At 35.5% G+C, this 20,301-nt stretch overlaps 1 protein-coding gene and 1 non-coding gene across 2 annotated transcripts; both read left to right on the top strand.

Moving 5' to 3' along the window:
• The first annotated feature begins 587 nt into the window (after nt 1-587).
• On the top strand, nt 588-694 carry LOC146937849 (small nucleolar RNA R71). The gene has a single exon (XR_015033734.1). It is a non-coding gene; the product is annotated as a small nucleolar RNA R71 (small nucleolar RNA).
• Nucleotides 695-3,013: 2,319 nt separating this feature from the next.
• On the top strand, nt 3,014-5,720 carry LOC146937848 (subtilisin-like protease SBT4.3). Its single transcript, XM_085751941.1, has 2 exons — nt 3,014-3,504; nt 3,897-5,720. The coding sequence occupies exons 1-2, from the start codon at nt 3,033-3,035 to the stop codon at nt 5,636-5,638; spliced, it is 2,214 nt and encodes a 737-aa protein (XP_085608067.1). The 5' UTR covers nt 3,014-3,032; the 3' UTR covers nt 5,639-5,720.
• The last annotated feature ends 14,581 nt before the right edge of the window (nt 5,721-20,301 follow it).

The raw sequence follows: 20,301 nt of genomic DNA, 5'->3' as shown, positions 1-20,301 counted from the left end.
CTACTTTTGATGTAAGTGTAATGAAAGATTCATTCAAAAGTCTAGTTTGATTTGCAAGCTCCTTGAGCTGTTCGGATTGGTTAAGAAGAAAATTTTCCATTAAAAGTTCAAGATTAGACTTTTGAATAACCTTTTGATCAATTGCAAAACTTGGTGGTGTCGTTTTTTGAACCAAGGGATTGGGGCTTTGGTTAAAACTTACCCCTTGGTTGTTTTGAATAAAGTTTATTTGCTCAACACTACCTAGTTTGCAATCACTACATGCTTTACAAGAATAAGGTGTACAGGTAGAAGTACTAGCACTAACATTAAGTTTTTCAAATTTGTGGGTTAGTGCATCAATCCTAGAAGCAAGGTGGTCATAATCAGAGACTTCGTACATACCTGCCCTCTTTTTGGAGGGTGAAGATCTTGTAGTGAATTCTTCATCGGTCCATAGGAAGAGGTTTCGAGCCATGTCTTCGATCAAGGCATAGGCTGTTTCGATGTCCTTGTTCATTAAGGCACCACCTGCAGCTGTATCAACAAAGATTTTAGTAGTATGAGATAAACCATTGTAAAAGGTGTGGATGATTAACCACTCTTCTAGACCATGGAGAGGGCAAAGTTTAAGCATTTCTTTAAAACGTCCCCATGAATCATGAAGAGATTCCCCCTCTTTTTGAGTAAATTGAAAAAGCTTTTCCCTAAGTTGGCCGATTTTTGATGGGGGGAGGAAACGGATGAGAAATTCACGCTTTAATTGGTCCCATGAGGTGATGGAACCAACTCTTAGGGAATGGAACCAGTTAAGAGCCTTATTTTTTAGAGAAAAAGGGAAGAGATGCAGTCTTAAAGTTTCTTGGTTTTTCTTGTATGTCACAGTGAGCCGCCAAAAAGTTGAGATATGGAGATTGGGATCCTCATCGGGGGATCCCGAAAAACAATTTTGCTGCACCATCTTAAGTTGGGCAGGCTTAATTTCAAAGTCTTCACCCTCAACCGTTGGGTACACAATAATAGCATATGGCTCTTCCGTTGAAGGAGTCACGTATTCTATAAGAGCACGTCTTTCAGCCATGTTGGTATTATTTTTGTGCTTTCCAAGAAGTTAATGGTGAAGGAAAATAAAAAATAAAAAAAATAAAAAAAAAATTAAAAGAAAAGAGAAAGAAGAAGAGAGAGTTCTAATCACTAAGAAAAAGCTAATTAAATTAGTTAATTCCCCGGCAGCGCGCCAAAAACTTGATAGGGCCAAACCGCAAGTGCACGGCCTATCGAAGTAATAGTAGTAAGTAGAGTTATCGTTCCGCTAGGGAGTTGGTCAATCCAATTAGCTTTTAGAAATTGATTAGAAGAGAAAGAAATAAGAAGTTGGAGAGTGCCATAATAACGAATCTTTTCACAAGCAAGCCTTAAACTTATAATTAAACGTTAATCCTAATTACTAAGGACAAGTCTCTCTTTAGCATATCACAGCTCCTCTCGAAGTCAGTGAGTGTATCCCTCCAACAACCACACCTATTCTCATGGGTGATTGCCTTTGGGACCCTTGAAGATCGAAACTTTATGTGTCCCAAGGTTTGCTAGACTATTCTCATGTTTCGCAAACCTTGTCTAAATTCACTTGTTCGGATATCAAAGCTCCGCGTTCGCTTTATGAATTGTTATCTGTGATGATGAATTAACCATTATCAAACCCTCCGCGTTCGCTTCCACAGTTTGATAATAATTAATTCATGTTAAAACGGTGAATTTAGATTAGGAATTAGGGTAACAATTAATTAGGGGTTAAGATTTGGCTTGATCCGGATTACGTCATTAGACTTATCCAACGATCCCAGGACAAAGAAGTTTACTCACTCATGTTCATCGTAGACATGGGGGAAGAAGAGAGAAAATAACAGTAAAGTAAATTGCAAAGAAAGTAAAAGGGAAATAAAGACTTTTATTAAAATAACAATTGAAATAAACAAAGTAAAGGTGTCTTGTTTATGGTGGAGAGCTACTCTATTTATAGCTTTACATCTGACTTAGAAACTAAGCAACTAAAGGGATAAAACGGTAAAGCTGCAACAGGGTAACTTGGGCCCGAAGAAAAGCAGCAAAAGAGCATCCTGGGGACGGGTACGGCCGTGCCACATGTTGGCACGGGCCGTGCCAAGCTTCTGAGTTTGGGGGAACATATTTTTGTCCCGTATCTTCGTATTCTTGCGCTGTATTTGCTCCAGTCCTCTTTCTTTCACTCCAAGCCACCTTCCACCATATATTTATTCCTAAAATAAAACAAAAGACAATTTGAAGTAAAATATTCTAATATAAAATAAAATGCAATAAAACTAAATCAAATCTAAAATAAAACTAAACTAAATAAGGCAATAAATATGACTATCTATGGCTCATCAAGATTCTACCTTGGGGACTTCGAGGAGTCCCCTTTATATTGAGGTGGAATGTTTACAGAGCCGTTTTATGGCACACGTGTGTCCGGTGGTTACAAAATCGTGACAAGTGTAACCGCCGAGGAGAGATTTGCGGGATAAGGGAAAGAGACGTTACAATTCGTTTGAACAGGTCTCAGTTGCTCCATGCGCTCCCCTCGCTGGGAAGGGGTGTATTGTGAGTAATATTGTCAAATGCGGTATTTGACCTTGGCTTGTTATTAGGCCTAAGTAATTGGGCCTTAGGTCTTTGACCGGTCCAAAACAAAATTTATTAATGCTTTTTTTTAACTTCATTTGTGAGGTATTATTTATATATATATATATATATATATATATATATATATATAATAACAATAATAATAATAATAATAATAATAATAATAATAATAATAGTAAGGTTTTTTTTATAACATATATGTAAAGAATTTTAATTGTAAAGAATTTTGACCACGTCATAATAGCATTAATGTTATTTTGACCACATAATAATAATTATTAAACTATTTTATTAATATATTGTAACAATTTCCATTTATATTAACTTTATTGCGTCTATAAATACAATGTTTTGGTTTGAGTTACACATTCACCATTTTACAAATACAAACAATGGCTACATATAATGTTGTTTTCTTATTCATTATGTCCTTAGTTTTAGCGTTAATAATTTCCTTCGTGTGTGTTGCCACTGAAACAGGAAATAAAAACGTTAAACTTTACATTGTATACATGGGCTCACTTCCCAAGGGAGTACCATATTTCCCAACCTCTGATCATCGCAACTTGTTACAACAAGTCATTGCTGGTGGCAACATAGAAAATCACTTGGTTCGTAGTTACAAAAGGAGTTTCAATGGCTTTGCTGCCATACTCAACGATCAACAAAGGAAAAAGCTTGCCAGCATGAAAGGCGTGATATCTGTATTTCCAAGTGAAGAGTTTCACATTCAAACCACAAGATCTTGGGACTTCCTTGGACTTCGTCAATCAATCAAAAGAGATCAAATTACTGAGACTGATTTGGTGATTGGAGTCATAGATACCGGAATTTGGCCAGAATCTGAAAGTTTCAATGATAAAGGTAAACATGTTTGTGTGTATGTAAGTTCATTGTGGCAATCAAAATATCTTATCTATTTTAATTATCATATGTAGCTATTTTTTTTCATAATTTTTGTATATACAAAATATTCACCAGACTTAAAATGATACACTAATCAAGTAGATTAATTTTTTATTATTATATTAATTTTTTTAAGGTGATTATTATATTGAATTTATTTCATTTTTATGTATATTTATTTATTTATAAATGGTGTTGGTCATTAGTTTCTTAGGACATTATGAAATAGTTTTTTTTAGGAAACATTTTGAAATAGTCTTGTTTATGTTTTAGGAAGAAAATGCATTATGAATAGGAGATTGTAGTAATTAGTTATATATTTGTTAATTTGATTTTTTTTTATCGATTAGGACTTGGTCCTATTCCAAAGAAGTGGAAGGGAGTTTGTGCAGGGGGTGGTAATTTCAGTTGCAACAACAAGATCATCGGAGCACGATTTTATGGTGATGGAGATGTGAGTGCAAGAGATAGTGTTGGTCATGGAACCCACACAGCATCAACGGCAGGTGGAAGAGAGGTGGAGGATGTGAGCTTTTATGGTCTTGCAAAAGGCACTGCAAGAGGTGGAGTCCCATCTTCAAGGATTGCTGCATACAAAATATGTGGCGATATACAAAATGGTAAATGCAATGGTGATGCTATTTTAGCGGCATTTGATGATGCGATTGCTGATGGAGTTGACGTCATCAATGTCTCTCTTGGTCCCCTACATGCCTTCGATTTTCTGAAAGATCCAATTGCCATTGGTTCTTTTCATGCCATGGAGAAAGGAATACTCACAACGCAGGCTGCCGGAAACACTGGCCCTGCCCAAAGTAGCGTCTGTAGTGGAGCACCTTGGTTAGTTACTGTTGCTGCAACTAGCATAGATCGTCAATTCATTGATAAGGTCATTCTTGGAAATGGAAAGACTTTTATTGGTAAGTCAATTAATACCACTCCTTCAAATGGCAAAAAATTTCCGATAGCTGTGCGTAATGCTCAAGCTTGTCTAGCTGGAGGAAATGCATCCCCTGAAATGTGTGATTGTATAGACAAAAATATGGTGAAGGGTAAACTTGTTTTGTGTGGATCACCAATGGGTAGTGACCTGGCTTATGCAAATGGTGCAATTGGTTCAATCCTTAATGTTACAAAGTTTCAGCTTGATGCTTCTTTTGTAACTTCAAAGCCTTCACTTAACTTGAAAACAAATGACTTTGTTCATGTTCAATCTTACACAAATTCAAGTAAATACCCTGTAGCAGAAATTTTGAAGAGTGAGATCTTCCACGACAACAATGCTCCGAGAATTGCAATTTTCTCTGCTCGTGGCCCAAATCCTTTGGTCCCAGAAATTATGAAACCAGATATAAGCGCCCCAGGAGTGGAAATCTTAGCCGCATATTCACCTCTAGCGTCACCCTCAAACGATACAAGTGACAAAAGACAGGTTAAGTACAACATTATGTCTGGAACTTCTATGTCTTGTCCCCATGTTGCTGGAGTTGTTGCGTATGTGAAATCATTTCATCCAGATTGGTCACCTGCAGCTATCAAATCTGCCATCATGACAACAGCTAAGCCAGTGAAAGGTCATTATGATGATTTGGCTGGTGAGTTTGCTTATGGATCTGGAAATATCAATCCACAACAAGCCATTCACCCTGGACTTGTTTATGATATTACTAAGCAAGATTATGTGCAAATGCTTTGTGATTATGGTTATGATGCCAACAAAATAAAACAAATCAGTGGAGATAATTCAAGTTGCCATCAAGCTTCGAAAAGATCTTTGATGAAAGATATAAACTATCCTGCAATGGTGATTCCTGTACATAAACGTGTCAACGTCAAGATTCATAGAACAGTTACAAATGTTGGTTTTCACAACTCAACCTACAAGGCTACTCTTATCCACCATAATTCAAAAATCAAGATTAGTGTGGAACCAAAACTTCTATCATTCAAATCATTACATGAAAAAAAATCATTTGTTGTCACTGTTATTGGGGAAGCAAAATCAAATCAGACAGTGTTTTCCTCATCACTTATTTGGTCAGATGGCACCCATCATGTCAAGAGTCCCATCATTGTCCAAAGACTATCTTGATAGTCGACTATGTTATTGTTACAGCAAATCAAATATATGATTATTAAGTCTTCAATTAATTATTATGATGCACTTCATCTCAGTGGTTGTTTTGCCTAAAAATAATCTACATAGTTTTTCGAGGTGATTTCATAATAATTCTAAATTCAATTTACGTAAAACAAAAACATAAAAGAACGTTTAAGAAGGTGGTGATATAATAATTCTAAATTCAAGTACAATTTTTTTCTTAAATAAACTTAATACTAGTTTTCAGTAAACAAATGGACAACAAACAAAAATGGGAAACAAGAAAAGAATATGAAGTTCACAAGGATCTTTACCAATGGCCAAAACTAAACAAGTATGAAGTTTTCATTTGTGGTTTTCATAGTCTCTAAATTTTGTACCCTTATTCAACTTCTTATATCCTCCCTATTTCTCTATTTTTATCACATCACCAATATATCACATTTTTCATACATTTCGTGATTCTTTTTTATCTTAGTCTTAAATGTACTTTTGGCCCCCTAAGTTTTACTCCCTCCGTTCCATAATAACTGAGTCATTTGCAAAAAAATATTGTCCCAAAAAAATTGATCTATTTCACCTTTCAATACAACATTAATTACTTTTTTCCAAATATAACTCTAATACTACTTTCATCACTTTCAATTCAATATATTCCACTTTACATTTATGGTAGTGGAGAATGCACCAATACTTAACAAAAGCACTTAAAACCATTTTTCTCTCTCATTCATTTATACATTTTTTTTAATACGTGTGAAATGAGCAAATGTCTCAGTTAATCTGGGACGGAGGAAGTAAAATGTTGCGATTTTGACACCCTATTAAAAAAATAAAAAATTTAGCCTCTATGAATTAGCCCCTTTGCAATATTTCTGTTAATTTTGACTTATTCAACGCCTATGTGGCAGGCCACGAGTGTAATTATTAAATTAAAAAAATTGAAAAATTAAAAATAAAACCCAAAACAATACATATTCATCATTCTTCATGTTCATGTCTATCTTCATCACTTCCAATCCAACCCAAACCAGAAAAAAATCAACAACTCATTCCATTCAAAATTCAAAAAATTAACAACTCAAACCCTAATCATAGAACCACTATTATTCGTAACATTAGAAACCATAATTTTCAACGGGATCAGTGGATTTTGCATCCGGTTTCTCGCCGGAGCTGCGAAACGGTCTACCCATCAACCCACCAACTGTTGATGAATGACAGACCAAACGAAACGTGATCTGACCTGATAGAAGTTGGAAAACGTGTCCTTCTTGTTTGTTCTGTTTTAACGACGATGGTGGCTGTTATGGGTGGTGGTGATATGTGGTTTAAATTGCGGCAGAGAAAGTGTGGTCTTGCATTTCTGAACGAAATTGTGAAAAGTTTGTGACTTTCGAAATGGGTTTTGCGTTTTGTTGAAGTTAATGTTGATGGCTTGTTGTGGTTTAAGAAATTTTGATGGTGAAAAGGAGATTTGGGAATGAAAATGAAATTAGGGTTTTGAGTTGGTGAATCTAGAATGAAGTTAATGGGTTGTTGAAGTTACCGGAGGAAGAAGATGTGAAAAGAATAGATCTGAAATGAATGAAATTTAGGGTTGAAATCCAGAGGAAGAAGAAGAAGCCATCAGAAGGTAGTAACGGTGTCTGGGGTTGGTAGAGAGAAAGAAGGGAGATTATGCCACGTGTCTCTTTCCTTTTTAATTTTTTCTTATTTTTTTAATTTAATTTATTTAAGTTAAAAATGATTATGGCTTTTTAAATTTTTTTAATTCATTAAATACACATGTGGCCTGTCATTTATGCGTTGAATAAGTCAAAATTGGCAAAAAGGATGATTATTGCAAAGGGTCTAATTCTTAGAGGGCCAACCTTTTTTAATTTGTTTTAATAGGGGGGACAAAATCGCAACATTTTGAAATTTAGGGGGCCAAAAGTACACTTAAGTCTTTACTTAATGATGTCATTAGGGTTTTTGGGTGTCCACTGATGCTCGAAAAATAGTTACCTATTCTCCAATGCATACAAAGTGCAAGTATACAATATTGTCGCAACAAGTAATAAAAAGAGTAAGTAGAGTATCGATCCTACGAGAATTGTTGTGGGTAAGTTCTAAGTACTTTCAAATACTAAGTTTAATTATTTAAGATACAAAAAGACAAATAACAAAGACAAGGTTCTAAGATACTAAAGTAGTTAAATGCAGAAGTAAATAAAGCATATAAAAAGGATTTAGAAATTCAAGTGAAAAAATGTGGTTAAGAAATTAACTTGGTAAAGATAGAGGTTTGCAAGATTTAGAAAGCTACAACGCTAAGATGGAAGCTATAGCTTCGTACAACTTCTCGAGGAAAGATGTAAAGAGCTATAGTTTCGCATAGCTTCCTGGCAACCTAGAGGCCATTGTGAGTGTTGTCCACTAATAGCTTCACACGACCTTCATTCAAACAAACATTAGAAAGCATAATATGTTCCTAAAACTCAAATAGACATCTTAAATTGAAATAAAGATTCTTAAAACAATAAAACCCTAATTAAACTAAATAAAGAATAAATAGACTTTGTATGCACTCGAGGATCACATATAATGGGAGATAAATGCATGGTAATAACCGACAAATTTTCCTATTATCACACCCACAAACTTGAATCATTGCTCGTCCTCGAGTAATGCAAAGTAAAATACATTATTACCACAATTAAATAGACACAATCAAAGGCTTCATTAAACTAGGGGTATGGTAATTCCCACCCCCAAACTTGAACATTGCTCATTCTCGAGTGATGCAATGGAAGTATGCATTTAATAAGACATGAGTAGGATAACCCTCAAGTATGCATCTACTTACTCTATATAAAATATAAATCCCTATGATTTTACCATTTTGCCACTAAGAGGGGCATTTTTGTAATTTCCTATAGATGGGGTGTGGTTAGTGCCACCTCATCATTTTTAGGGTGCATTTCCCATTTTGCCCCTCACCATTTTTTTTAATTATTTTATAATTTTTATATTTTTAATACATTTATAATTTTTATATTTTTAATAACTTTTAACTATTTTTCAATTTTTTCACGCAAATTCAGTTGCTTCTACATTGCCGTTTGACCTGACTTTTTTCAAATTTCTCTACATTTTTAAGGAGAAGTTAGGTCAAACACACTATCAATTATTTTAATTTCAATATTGTTTAATCATCACAACCTCACAAATATTTTTATTCACACTGTCATTTAATGATACCAAATACTTTTATTTCCTTTCTTCATCAACCTCGCAAATATTTACACACACACATTAACGTTTAGAGTAATATTTTATGTCTGTCTGTCTATGTTTTTGTTACGCTGATGCATATAATTTTTTTTAGTGTTGCTTGGTTGAGTGCTACCTCACCGATTTTTTTAACTGTTTTCCAATTTTTATATTTTTAAAAACTTTTAACTATTTTCCAATTTTTTTATTTTTAACTATTTTCCAATTTTTTCTCCCAAATTCAGTTGCTTCTACACTGCCGCTGTGGGAGATTAAGATACCGTTTGACTGGGTTTTTTTTTTTTTTTTTTACTTCTCTACATTTTTAAGAAAAAGTTAGGTTAAACACAATATCAATTAAGTACTTACTAGAACGGAAACTTTTTTTAATACATAAAATTGAATGGAATGAGCTTTGGCCAAAAGTTGTTGAATGCTACTTTAAAAAACTACCTCTCTACAATATATTTCACAAGCACCTCTTTTCAACTCATGCTAGGAACCTTTTCTTTTATTTTTTAATATTATATTCCAATGTGTTTTCTTTTCATTTAACTTTATTTTATTTTATTTTTTTGAACCGTTCCATTTAATTTTATTATCTTTTTTTTAAAAGAATTTTATTATCTTTTTATCACTTATATATTTAATTTCAATATTGTTTAATCATCACAACCTCATAAATATTTTTATTCACGCTGTCATTTAATGATACCAAATATTTTTATTTCATTTCTTCAACCTCGCGAATATATACACACACATTAACATTTAAAGTAATATTTTGTGTCCGTCTGTCTGTTTTTTGTTACGTTAATGCATATAATTTTTTTTAGTATTGCTTGGTTGAGTGCTACCTCACCGATTTTTTTTTTTAACTCTTTTCCAATTTTCATATTTTTAATTTTTTTTGACTATTTTCCAATTTTTTTATTTTTAACTATTTTCGAATTTTTTCTCCCAAATTCAGTTGCTTCTACACAGCCGTTGTGAGAGATTAAGATACCTTTTGACCCGGTTTTTTTTCAACTTCTCTACATTTTTAAGGAGAAGTTAGGTCAAGTACAATATCAATTAAGTGTACTTACTAAAAAAGGTACTTTTTTTTAATGCATAAAATTGAATGTAATGAGCTTTGGCCAAAAGTTGTTGAATGCTACTTCAAAAAACTACTTCTCGACAATTTATTTCACAAACATCTCCCTTCAATTCAAGTTGAGAACCTTTTCTTATAGTTTCTAATATTATATTTCAATATGTTTTTTTTCTTCCATTTAATATTTTTTTTAGCCGTTCCATTTAATTTTTTTAAGGAGGTTCCATTTAATTTTATTACCTTTTTTTCAAAGAAATTTTATTATCTTTTTATAACTTATATATTTAATTTAAATATCGTTTAATCATAACAAGCTCACAAATAGTTTTATTCACGCTATCATTTAATGATACAAAATATTTTTATTTTCTTTCTTCAACCTTGCAAATATACAGACACACATATTAGCGTTGAGAGTAATACTTTATGTGTGTTTGTTTTTTTGTTACGCTAATGCGTATAATTGTTATAAAATTTTGATTTTAATTAAAAGTAAAATTGTAGATGTCTTTTCTTCAAAAAAAGGTATAGATCCCTAAAAAAATTATGATTATCTTATATATATATATATATATATATATATATATATATATATATATATATATATATATATATATAGACACACACACACACACATAAAAGGTGTAGATGCCTAAAAAAATTATACTTATCTTATATATATATATATATATATATATATATATATATATATATATATATATAATGCACCTTTATATCGTAACACACTATGCATATCTTTTCCTTATTCAAAAATGTTGGAACAAAATGTGTTTAACAATGAACCTTAAAGGGTTTTGATGATAACAAGGTATTAAAAATTGTAAATTGGACTAGCTAATATTTGTTCAAGTGTACAGGACCATAATTATAAAGTTACATCATCATTGGTTCTGAATGAGCAAATAAAGAGCTATGGAAACAACAAAAATTTGAAGCTTGGACGCTCCTGAAGGCAACTTGCTACTGAAGAGAAAAAGCGCTCCTGAAGTCAAGCTGCTCCTGAAGAAATAGCGCTCCTGAAGTAAGCTGCTCCTGAAGAATAGTGCTTCTGAAGACAAGAGGTCCAGAAGCCACATCATCAGAAGCTGCGTCATCAGAAGCTGCAGAAGTCATATCATCAGAAGCTGCATCATCAGAAGCTGCCTCATCAGAAGCCATTTCACCAGAAGCTGAATATCAACTGGATTTGCAAAGAATCAAGAATTGAAGAATTATCAATGCAAAAGCTGTCTATTGGATTCGAAAACACAAACAAAGGATTAGTGGAGTTTGCAACGGTCATTTCAAAGGTGTTTGAAGGCGTGTGTTTGCAATTTGGACGAAAGCGTTGACATTGTACTTTGTACGAATTGTACAACCACGTTCTCCACTACTCTGTTTTGTGTCCGCGCTACAGGACAAGAAAACAGCTCCAGAATACGGTTTCGCCTGCATAGATGTTCCTTTGGATAAGGAATGGATTTCAAATTTGTTCTTCATAGGACAACAGCCAAATCAGGCAAAAGATTATTGGTGAAAGATCAAGCTTCAACAACGACTCTTTGGTGTGCTGGCAATTTCACAACGTCTCTCTCACACCTCTATATAAAGGAGTGAAGACCTAGAGAATTGGTAATGCAAGAACGCTGAACGAAAGACTCACAAGATTTTCACAAGTACCAAACCTCTGCTGAAATTGTTCTGCATTCACTTAGAATTTCTGTGTCTCAAAGTCATATCTTAGAAATTCTTAAGTCCATTGAGTCTGTATCTGATTTGTATTGTGAGCACCTCTGATTGTATATCAAGTGTTCAACCTTAAACAATTTTCTGTGTAATTTTGTTTAGTTAGGAAGTCTCTTGCAGTTGTGCTTGAGCAGGAAGTCTCTTGATTGTGTTCTTGAGCAAAGGAAGTCTCTTGCTTGTGTGCTTGAGCATTGGAAGTCTCTTGCTTGTGTGCTTGAGCATTTGTAATCAGATATTACTCATAGTGAAATCTCCTTGGAAGTGCAAGGGGGACTGGACTACTTCCGGATTGTGGAAGGAACCAGTATAATTGCTTTGTGTCGTTCTTCTTCTCTCTCTCTCTCTCTGTTTTATTCCGCTGCATTTAGATTCTGATTATCACTTCAGAAGCTGTCTCGCTTAGCTTCTGATCAGTGTGTTCAGTTTTTAGGAGAAACGAAGAATTTTTCTAAAACACAATTCAACCCCCCTTCTTGTGTTTTTCTCACCTTCAATTGGTATCTAGAGCCTTGGTCTGTTGTGTAACACTTAACCGTGCAACAGTCAAAGATCTGAGAAAAACATGTCTACTCCTACTCCTACTGGTCCTGGTGATACTAGCTATAAACATGTCTCACATGATTATAGTGATAGTAAGAAAACCAGTATTGGAAAAGTTCCAAAGTTCAATGGAGATGCTGAAGAGTTCTCTTGGTGGAAGACCAACTTTTACAGTTACATCATGAGCCTAGATGAAGAATTATGGGATATTCTGGAAGATGGTGTTGGTGATTTAGTCCTTGATGAAGAAGGAGCTGCTGTGGATAGAAAGAAACATACTCCAGAACTGAGGAAACTTTACAAGAAGCATCATATTATCAGAGGAGCTCTTGTCACTGCCATACCCAAAGCAGAATACATGAAGATGAGTGACAAATCCACTGCTAAAGCTATGTTTGCTTCTCTCTGTTCAAATTATGAAGGGAGCAAGAAGGTCAAAGAAGCAAAGGCTCTCCTGCTTGTACATCAGTATGAGTTATTCAAAATGAAGGATGATGAAACTATTGAGGAGATGTACTCAAGGTTTCAAACCTTAGTTTCTGGTCTACAGATTCTAAAGAAGAGCTATGTTGCTTCTGATCATGTAAGCAAGATACTCAGAAGCTTACCTGCCAGATGGAGACCAAAAGTGACTGCCATTGAGGAAGCTAAAGATTTAAACACTTTAAGTGTCGAAGATCTTGTTAGTTCTCTCAAAGTTCATGAGTTAAGTCTTAATGAACATGAGTCTACTAAGAAGAGTAAATCAATAGCTCTTCCATCCAAAGGCAAGTCATCAAAAGCTCTCAAAGTGGTTGAATCTGAAGAGGAAGAACAGTCAAGTTCAGACTCTGAACCAGATGCTGCAGAAATGGCCATGCTCTCAAACAGACTTCAATATCTGGCCAAGAAGAACAGAAAGTTTCTCTCCAGAAGGGGTAACTCCAGAAGCTCAAGGAAAGAAGATCAGAAGGGATGCTTCAACTGTAAAAAGCCAGGTCACTTCATTGCTGAATGCCCTGATCTTCAAAGAGAAAAGTCAAAGGACAAGTCAAAGAGGTCTACATTCAAACCAAGCAAATTCAAGAAGCAGATTAAGCAGAGTTTAATGGCAACCTGGGATGATTTGGGTAGTGAATCTGGATCTGATAAAGAGGAAGCTGATGAAGATGCAAAGGTAGTTGTTGGATTGGTAGCAACAGCAACTTCAGAAGCTGGGTCAGATTCAGACTCAAAAGATGAAAACGAGGTATATTCCAAAATTCCCAGAGATGAACTTGTTGAGTCACTTAAAGAACTTCTTACACATTTTGAAGTAAGAACCAATGAGTTGAAGGATTTAAAAGAAAAATATGCTGATTTGGTACAACAGCAAAAATCAACTTTATTGGATCTGAAAGCTTCTGAACAAGGACTTAGGGGCTTTGACTTCATGTGTAAAACATATGAAGATCAGCTCAGGTTCTTATGTCAGAAGCTACAAGAAAAGTGTAATGAAAAACCTTTAAGTAACCATGAAATTGCTCTTGAAGATTTTATTATATCTGGCATTGACAGAAGCAGAGTGGCTTCTATGATTTATAGCATTTACAAGAACAATGGCAGAGGAATTGGTTTTCCAGAAGTGAAACTGGAGAAAACCAATCTAAAGTCTTGTTGTGAATGCATCAAGGAAGATCTGAAAACATTCTTTGTACCAGAAGGGGCTGAGTTGGAAACTGTTGTTCAATCAGAGCCTGAAGCTTCTAGTTCTAAGGCTAAGATTACTTCAAAGCCAAAGAACTCTAAGTCAAAGGCTATGATCAAATCTGATTCCAAAACTTCAAAGGTTAGGATCCTGAAAAGATCAGAACCTATTCCTCAGAGTCTGGTGAAACCAAAATCTGGGGTTCTGAAGTCTAAGTTTCAGAAGAAGACAGTTACTGCTTCTGAAGTACCAAAACCTAAGGTGATGGTTAATCAGAAGCAACCCAACTCACAGCACAAGGTACAAGAAGTGAAGAGTAAAGCCTTAAGTACTAACCTTCCAGGACCCATAGAACAATGGGTACCTAAATCTAAAAATGTCAATGATGCAGGTATGTCTAAGAGCAGTGCCAAAGCAAAGATCATGGTACCTAGACAGTGGTTGCTCAAGACACATGACAGGAGACAAGTCCATGTTCCTCAGCCTAACAATGAAAGAGGGAGGAAATGTGAAATTTGGAGGCAACCAGTCAGGCAAGATCATAGGTACAGGAACTATTGGTAACTCATCTACCTCAATTAATAATATATGGTTGGTAGATGGTCTTGAACATAACCTTTTGAGCATTAGTCAATTTTGTGATAATGGTTATGATGTGCTTTTTGAAAAACCCAACTGTACAGTAATCAACAAGGAAGACAAATCCATTGTGTTCAAAGGAAAGAGAGTTGACAATGTCTATAAAATCAATTTTTCTGAACTGGCTGATCAGAAGGTGATGTGCCTACTATCAGTGAATGATAAGAAATGGATGTGGCACAGAAGGTTGGGACATGCTAACTGGAGGTTAATCTCTAAGCTTAGTAAGTTACAACTTGTGAAAGGGCTACCAGACATTGACTATTATTCAGATGCACTCTGTGGTGCATGTCAGAGAGGGAAAATTGTGAAATCATCTTTTAAAACAAAAGATATTGTTTCAACCTCAAGACCTTTAGAATTACTCCATATTGATTTATTTGGACCAGTAAGTACTGCATCCTTATATGGAAGTAGATATGGATTAGTCATTGTTGATGATTACAGCAGATGGACTTGGGTGAAATTCATAAAGAGTAAAGATGTTGCGTGTGATGTATTCAGTAGCTTCTGCACTCAAATTCAATCTGAAAAAGAATCAAAAATTTTGAAAGTCAGAAGTGATCATGGTGGAGAATTTGAAAATGAGCCATTTGAAGCTTTTTGTGAAAAACATGGAATTTTCCATGAATTCTCTTCTCCTAGAACACCACAACAAAATGGGGTTGTAGAGAGAAAGAATAGAACTTTACAAGAAATGGCCAGAACCATGATTCATGAAAACAATTTACCAAAACATTTTTGGGCAGAAGCAGTGAATACAGCATGCTATGTTCAAAACAGGATCTATATTAGACCTATTTTGGAGAAAACAGCATATGAACTCTTTAAAGGAAGAAAACCCAATATCTCTTACTTTCATCAATTTGGATGTACATGTTACATTCTGAACAACAAGCTCTACCTAAAGAAATTTGATGCCAAGGCCCAAAGAGGAATCTTTTTAGGTTACTCTGAAAGGTCAAAGGCATACAGGGTGTATAATTCAGAAACACTCTGTGTTGAAGAATCTATGCACGTTAAATTTGATGACAAAGAGCTTGAAGATAAAACTTCAAAGCAAGGTGAAAGTTTTGCAGAGATACAGGTTCCTGAAGCTACTCCAGAACCTGATCAGATAGCTGAGTCTGAAGATAGTCCAGAAGCTGAACCCACATCAGAAGCACAAGATGAAGCTGCTTCTGATGAAGCACAAGATGACTCACATCAAGAAGATCCTCCCAGAAACACATTCAAACACAAGTCTTCACATCCTGAAGAGCTAATCATTGGAAACAAAGATAGTCCAAGAAGAACAAGATCACATTTCAGACAAGAAGAGTCAATGATTGGACTAATCTCAATGATTGAACCTACAACAGTTGATGAAGCACTTTCAGATGATGGATGGATCCTAGCTATGCAAGAAGAGTTAAATCAATTTCAAAGAAATGATGTGTGGGATCTGGTACCCAAACCTCAGCACAAGAACATTATTGGAACAAAATGGGTATTCAGAAACAAGCTGAATGAGCAAGGTGAAGTAACAAGAAACAAAGCCAGACTTGTTGCACAAGGGTATAGTCAACAAGAAGGCATTGATTACACTGAAACGTTTGCTCCAGTTGCAAGATTGGAAGCAATCAGGTTACTTCTTTCCTATGCAGTTAATCATGGCATAATATTATATCAGATGGATGTCAAGAGTGCATTTCTCAATGGTGTCATAGAAGAAGAAGTGTATGTTAAGCAACCTCCTGGATTTGAGGATATTAAATATCCTGACCATGTTTTTAAATTGAAGAAATCACTATATGGCTTGAAACAAGCTCCCAGAGCTTGGTATGATAGACTAAGTAATTTCTTAATCAAAAATGATTTTAAGAGAGGACAGGTTGACACTACACTCTTCAGAAGGACCCTTGGGAAAGATATTCTTGTTGTGCAAATATATGTTGATGATATAATATTTGGTTCTACTAATGCATCTCTTTGCAAGGAATTTTCTGAGTTAATGCAGGATGAATTTGAAATGAGCATGATGGGAGAGCTGAAGTTCTTCCTTGGCATTCAAATCAATCAATGCAAAGATGGAGTCTATGTTCATCAATCAAAGTACACAAAGGAGCTTCTGAAGAAGTTCAAACTTGAAGATTGTAAAGTGATGAACACTCCAATGCATCCTACGTGCAACCTGAGCAAAGAAGATGAAGGAACTAAAGTAGATCAGAAGCTGTATAGAGGTATGATTGGTTCTTTGTTATACCTCACTGCATCTAGGCCAGATATTTTATTCAGTGTATGCTTGTGTGCAAGATTCCAATCAGATCCTAGAGAATCTCATATGACTGCTGTCAAGAGAATCTTCAGGTATTTGAAAGGAACAACCAATCTTGGACTCCTTTATAGGAAATCCTTAGATTATAAGCTAATTGGATTCTGTGATGCTGATTATGCTGGTGATAGGATTGAAAGAAAGTCAACCAGTGGCAATTGTCAATTTCTGGGTGATAATCTTATATCCTGGGCTAGCAAAAGACAAACAACTATTGCTATGTCTACAGTAGAAGCAGAATACATTTCAGCTGCAAGTTGTTGTACACAACTACTTTGGATGAAACATCAGTTGGAAGATTATCAGATAACTGCTAACAGTATTCCCATTTATTGTGATAATACTGCTGCTATTTGTTTGTCTAAAAATCCAATTTTGCATTCAAGAGCGAAGCACATTGAAATCAAACACCATTTTATCAGAGATTATGTTCAAAAAGGAATTTTAGATATACAATTCATTGATACTGAAAATCAATGGGCTGATATATTTACTAAGCCTTTAACTGTTGAAAGATTTGATTTTATAAAGAAAAATTTGAACATGCACTTTGTATCTGATTAAATGCTTGCTTGCTCCTGAATAGAATTTTAGGTTCTGAAGTTAGTTCAGAAGCAGTAGTCCATCAGAAGCTCTTTATTGAGGTTCTGAGGAAAACTCGCTTCTGATGATGACGTCAGCATCTGAAGTCCAGAAGCTGGATTTATTGCTTCTGAATAGTTGAATTAGTGGAAACGTTGGAAGTTACCTTTTAAAAAGTAACTTTTGGCCCACTAACTTGGTAGTTACTCTGTGAACTTCTTACGTGGCCTGTATGTGTTGGTGTATAACTAAAAGGGCAATGATGATTTAAAAGCTTTGAAAGTACTTTTCACGCGCCCCCAATTTTGTCATTAATGTTATGTTTGTTTGTCTCTTTTGAATTGCAATCGTTTTACTTTTAACACTTTGTCAATTCACACACTACTCACTCACAACAAACACATTTGCTCTCAAACCTCTTGCGAAGTAAGCGCATTCTCTCAACCTTAGAACCCTAAAATCTTCATCTTCTTCAAGTCTTCGTCAATCAACAAATGGCATCATCAAGCTCGCAACGAGAAGATTCAGTATCTACTTCACGAATGGTCCCTGAATATGACTACAGAGGAAGAAGCATGAAATTGGAAGAATGGGATTTGCAGGTTCAGATAGAGAATCCAGTGGACTTTGATTCTCTGAATTTTCATAGGTGTTCAATCAGAAGCTACTATGAAGAGCAAGGACTCATGGATTATTTCAAAATGTTGAATGGACCAACATATGAAGCTCTGGTTAGACACTTCTGGGTAAGAGCAAAATTCTACAACAAAGCGGCATCCTTAGCTGAGGAAAGTCAGATGGTGCTAATGTATCCTGAATTAGAAGGGAAAACAAGAGAAGAAATGGGTCTTGCGCCATTTGTTGAAGATGAAATCAGGTCCAGCATCTGTGGTATTCCAGTAAGACTTGCACAATGGCACATAGAGTATGTTCTCAAGGCTGCAGCCTCTGGATACTACTCTGGAATTGATCTTTCAGATGCTGCTGAAAAACGCACTTGGAAAAAGCAAGCCAACTTGGTGATATACAATTCTGAGAAGGAGAAGAAATATGCTGAATTGAGCATGGAAACTAAGATGCTTCTGAAGATTCAGAATGAGAACCTGTTTCCAAGTGGTGACTGTGTGAAACCAAATCTAGCTCAGAAGGTCCTTCTCCAGCACTTCATCAAGAAGGAAAAGGTGAATGTGCCCAAATACATGTTCAAGTACTTGGTAGAGTGTTTGAAACAGAGTCAGCTACTGGATAAACCCTTGGTTCCTTATGGAAGACTCCTCTCAGAGATATTCTATCAAGGAGGTATCTTGGACAGTCTCAGTCAATCTCAAGGCTTCACAGATCAGCTACTTGACACAAAAACTGGAAAATTCATTAATGCTCATACTCTCTTGAATATGAAGCTAATCAGTGAAGTCACCAAACTTCAAACTGATTTAAGTGAATCATTTGTTAAGTCTGATCTTATGAAGGACTTTCCACCCATCTGCAAGAAGGATCCCATTGAAGTGCAGATGTACTATATCAAGGAACATTTTGAGGCAACCAATGAGAGAATCAGATTGGAAGATATTCCAGAGGAAATGTATGGTGGTGCTCTGCCACGAGCCAGAGGCAGAAAGTCAAAAAGGAAGATAACTGCAGAGCAATATCTAGAGGTTGAACAACCTGCTAAAAAGGCAAAAGTTGCTACTGACAAGCTCAAAATTGGTAGTTCATCAGTACCTTCTATTGAAGAAGCCATTGAAGACATGGATTCCAGGTTGATCATGGATGTTGGCATTTCTCTTGATCAACCTGCTATACCAAAGAGGAAGAGGAAGCCAGCCTTGAGGAGGACCAAGGATTTTCCTCATATCACCTCTACAGCTCAAGATGCTTCTGATTTGGAGTTAAAGGAGTTACAAGAGAAGAAGGCAGCAGCTGAAAAAGTCTTGGAAATTGCTGCTGAGCTACAAGAGTCTGTAGTCTCAGAAGCCAAGAAAATGTTGCAGATGACCAGTGAGTTTGCTCAAGAGGATTCTGATCCTGAACCAGAGAAGGTAATTAATATATCATCAGATTCCGCATCCAAATCATTATCAGACTCTGATGATTCTGATGATGATATACCCTTAGCTCAACTGTTTCGAAAACCAGTAAAAAGCCAATCAACATCAACCAAAACCAACGATAAGCCCTCTCAGTCAACTACTTATGAACCAGTTGGTCACATAATTAATGAGAAGTTGGCTGAACTGGCTGAGCAGAGAGAAAGAGTCATTGATACTATTTTTCGCCTTCACCCTCAACCTCTTAACATTCAACCTCTCAACATGATTCCTCCAAAAAATGTTGAGTCTACAACAGAAAAGGCCTCTGAAGCAACTCCAGAAGCAGCTGCTTCTGAAAATGTTGTTTCAGAAAACCCCCATCAACAAACACCTGAACCACAAAAACCCACAACACCCCCACAATCACCAATAGCCATCATTGACCCCCAACTCAACAATCAAACAACAACTTCACTACAACAACCACCAACTGAAACTGAATTTCAACCTTTACCTGAACACTCTCCAGAACCAACTCCCATGGATGTTGACATCTCTCAAGTCAATGTTCAAGACTCAACCTCCACCACACACATTGATTCTAACCAGCCTTCGTCTTCAAACACACAAACACACCTTACCTTTCCAATTCCTAACCCCATTCAAGATTTAGAAATCAGTGATTCTGATCTTGAAACCCTTGATCATCCACCCACAAACATCCTGGAATCTGGATATATTAATTCTGAGCTTCTCACAATCTTGAGTCAGATGCATAATCTG

The sequence above is a fragment of the Medicago sativa genome, chromosome 3 (assembly GCF_051527215.1).
Source record: "Medicago sativa cultivar Bolivia chromosome 3, Bolivia_mono, whole genome shotgun sequence".
In the NCBI taxonomy this organism is placed as follows: Eukaryota; Viridiplantae; Streptophyta; class Magnoliopsida; order Fabales; family Fabaceae; genus Medicago; species Medicago sativa.
This window is presented reverse-complemented; position numbering and strand designations above follow the sequence as displayed.

Coding starts and splice junctions, on each gene's coding strand:
- LOC146937848 (XM_085751941.1), top strand. CDS start 3,033: ATGGCTACATATAATGTTGTTTTCTTATTCATTATGTCCTTAGTTTTA. Junction 3,505..3,896: donor TGAAAGTTTCAATGATAAAG/GTAAACATGTTT, acceptor TTTATCGATTAG/GACTTGGTCCTATTCCAAAG.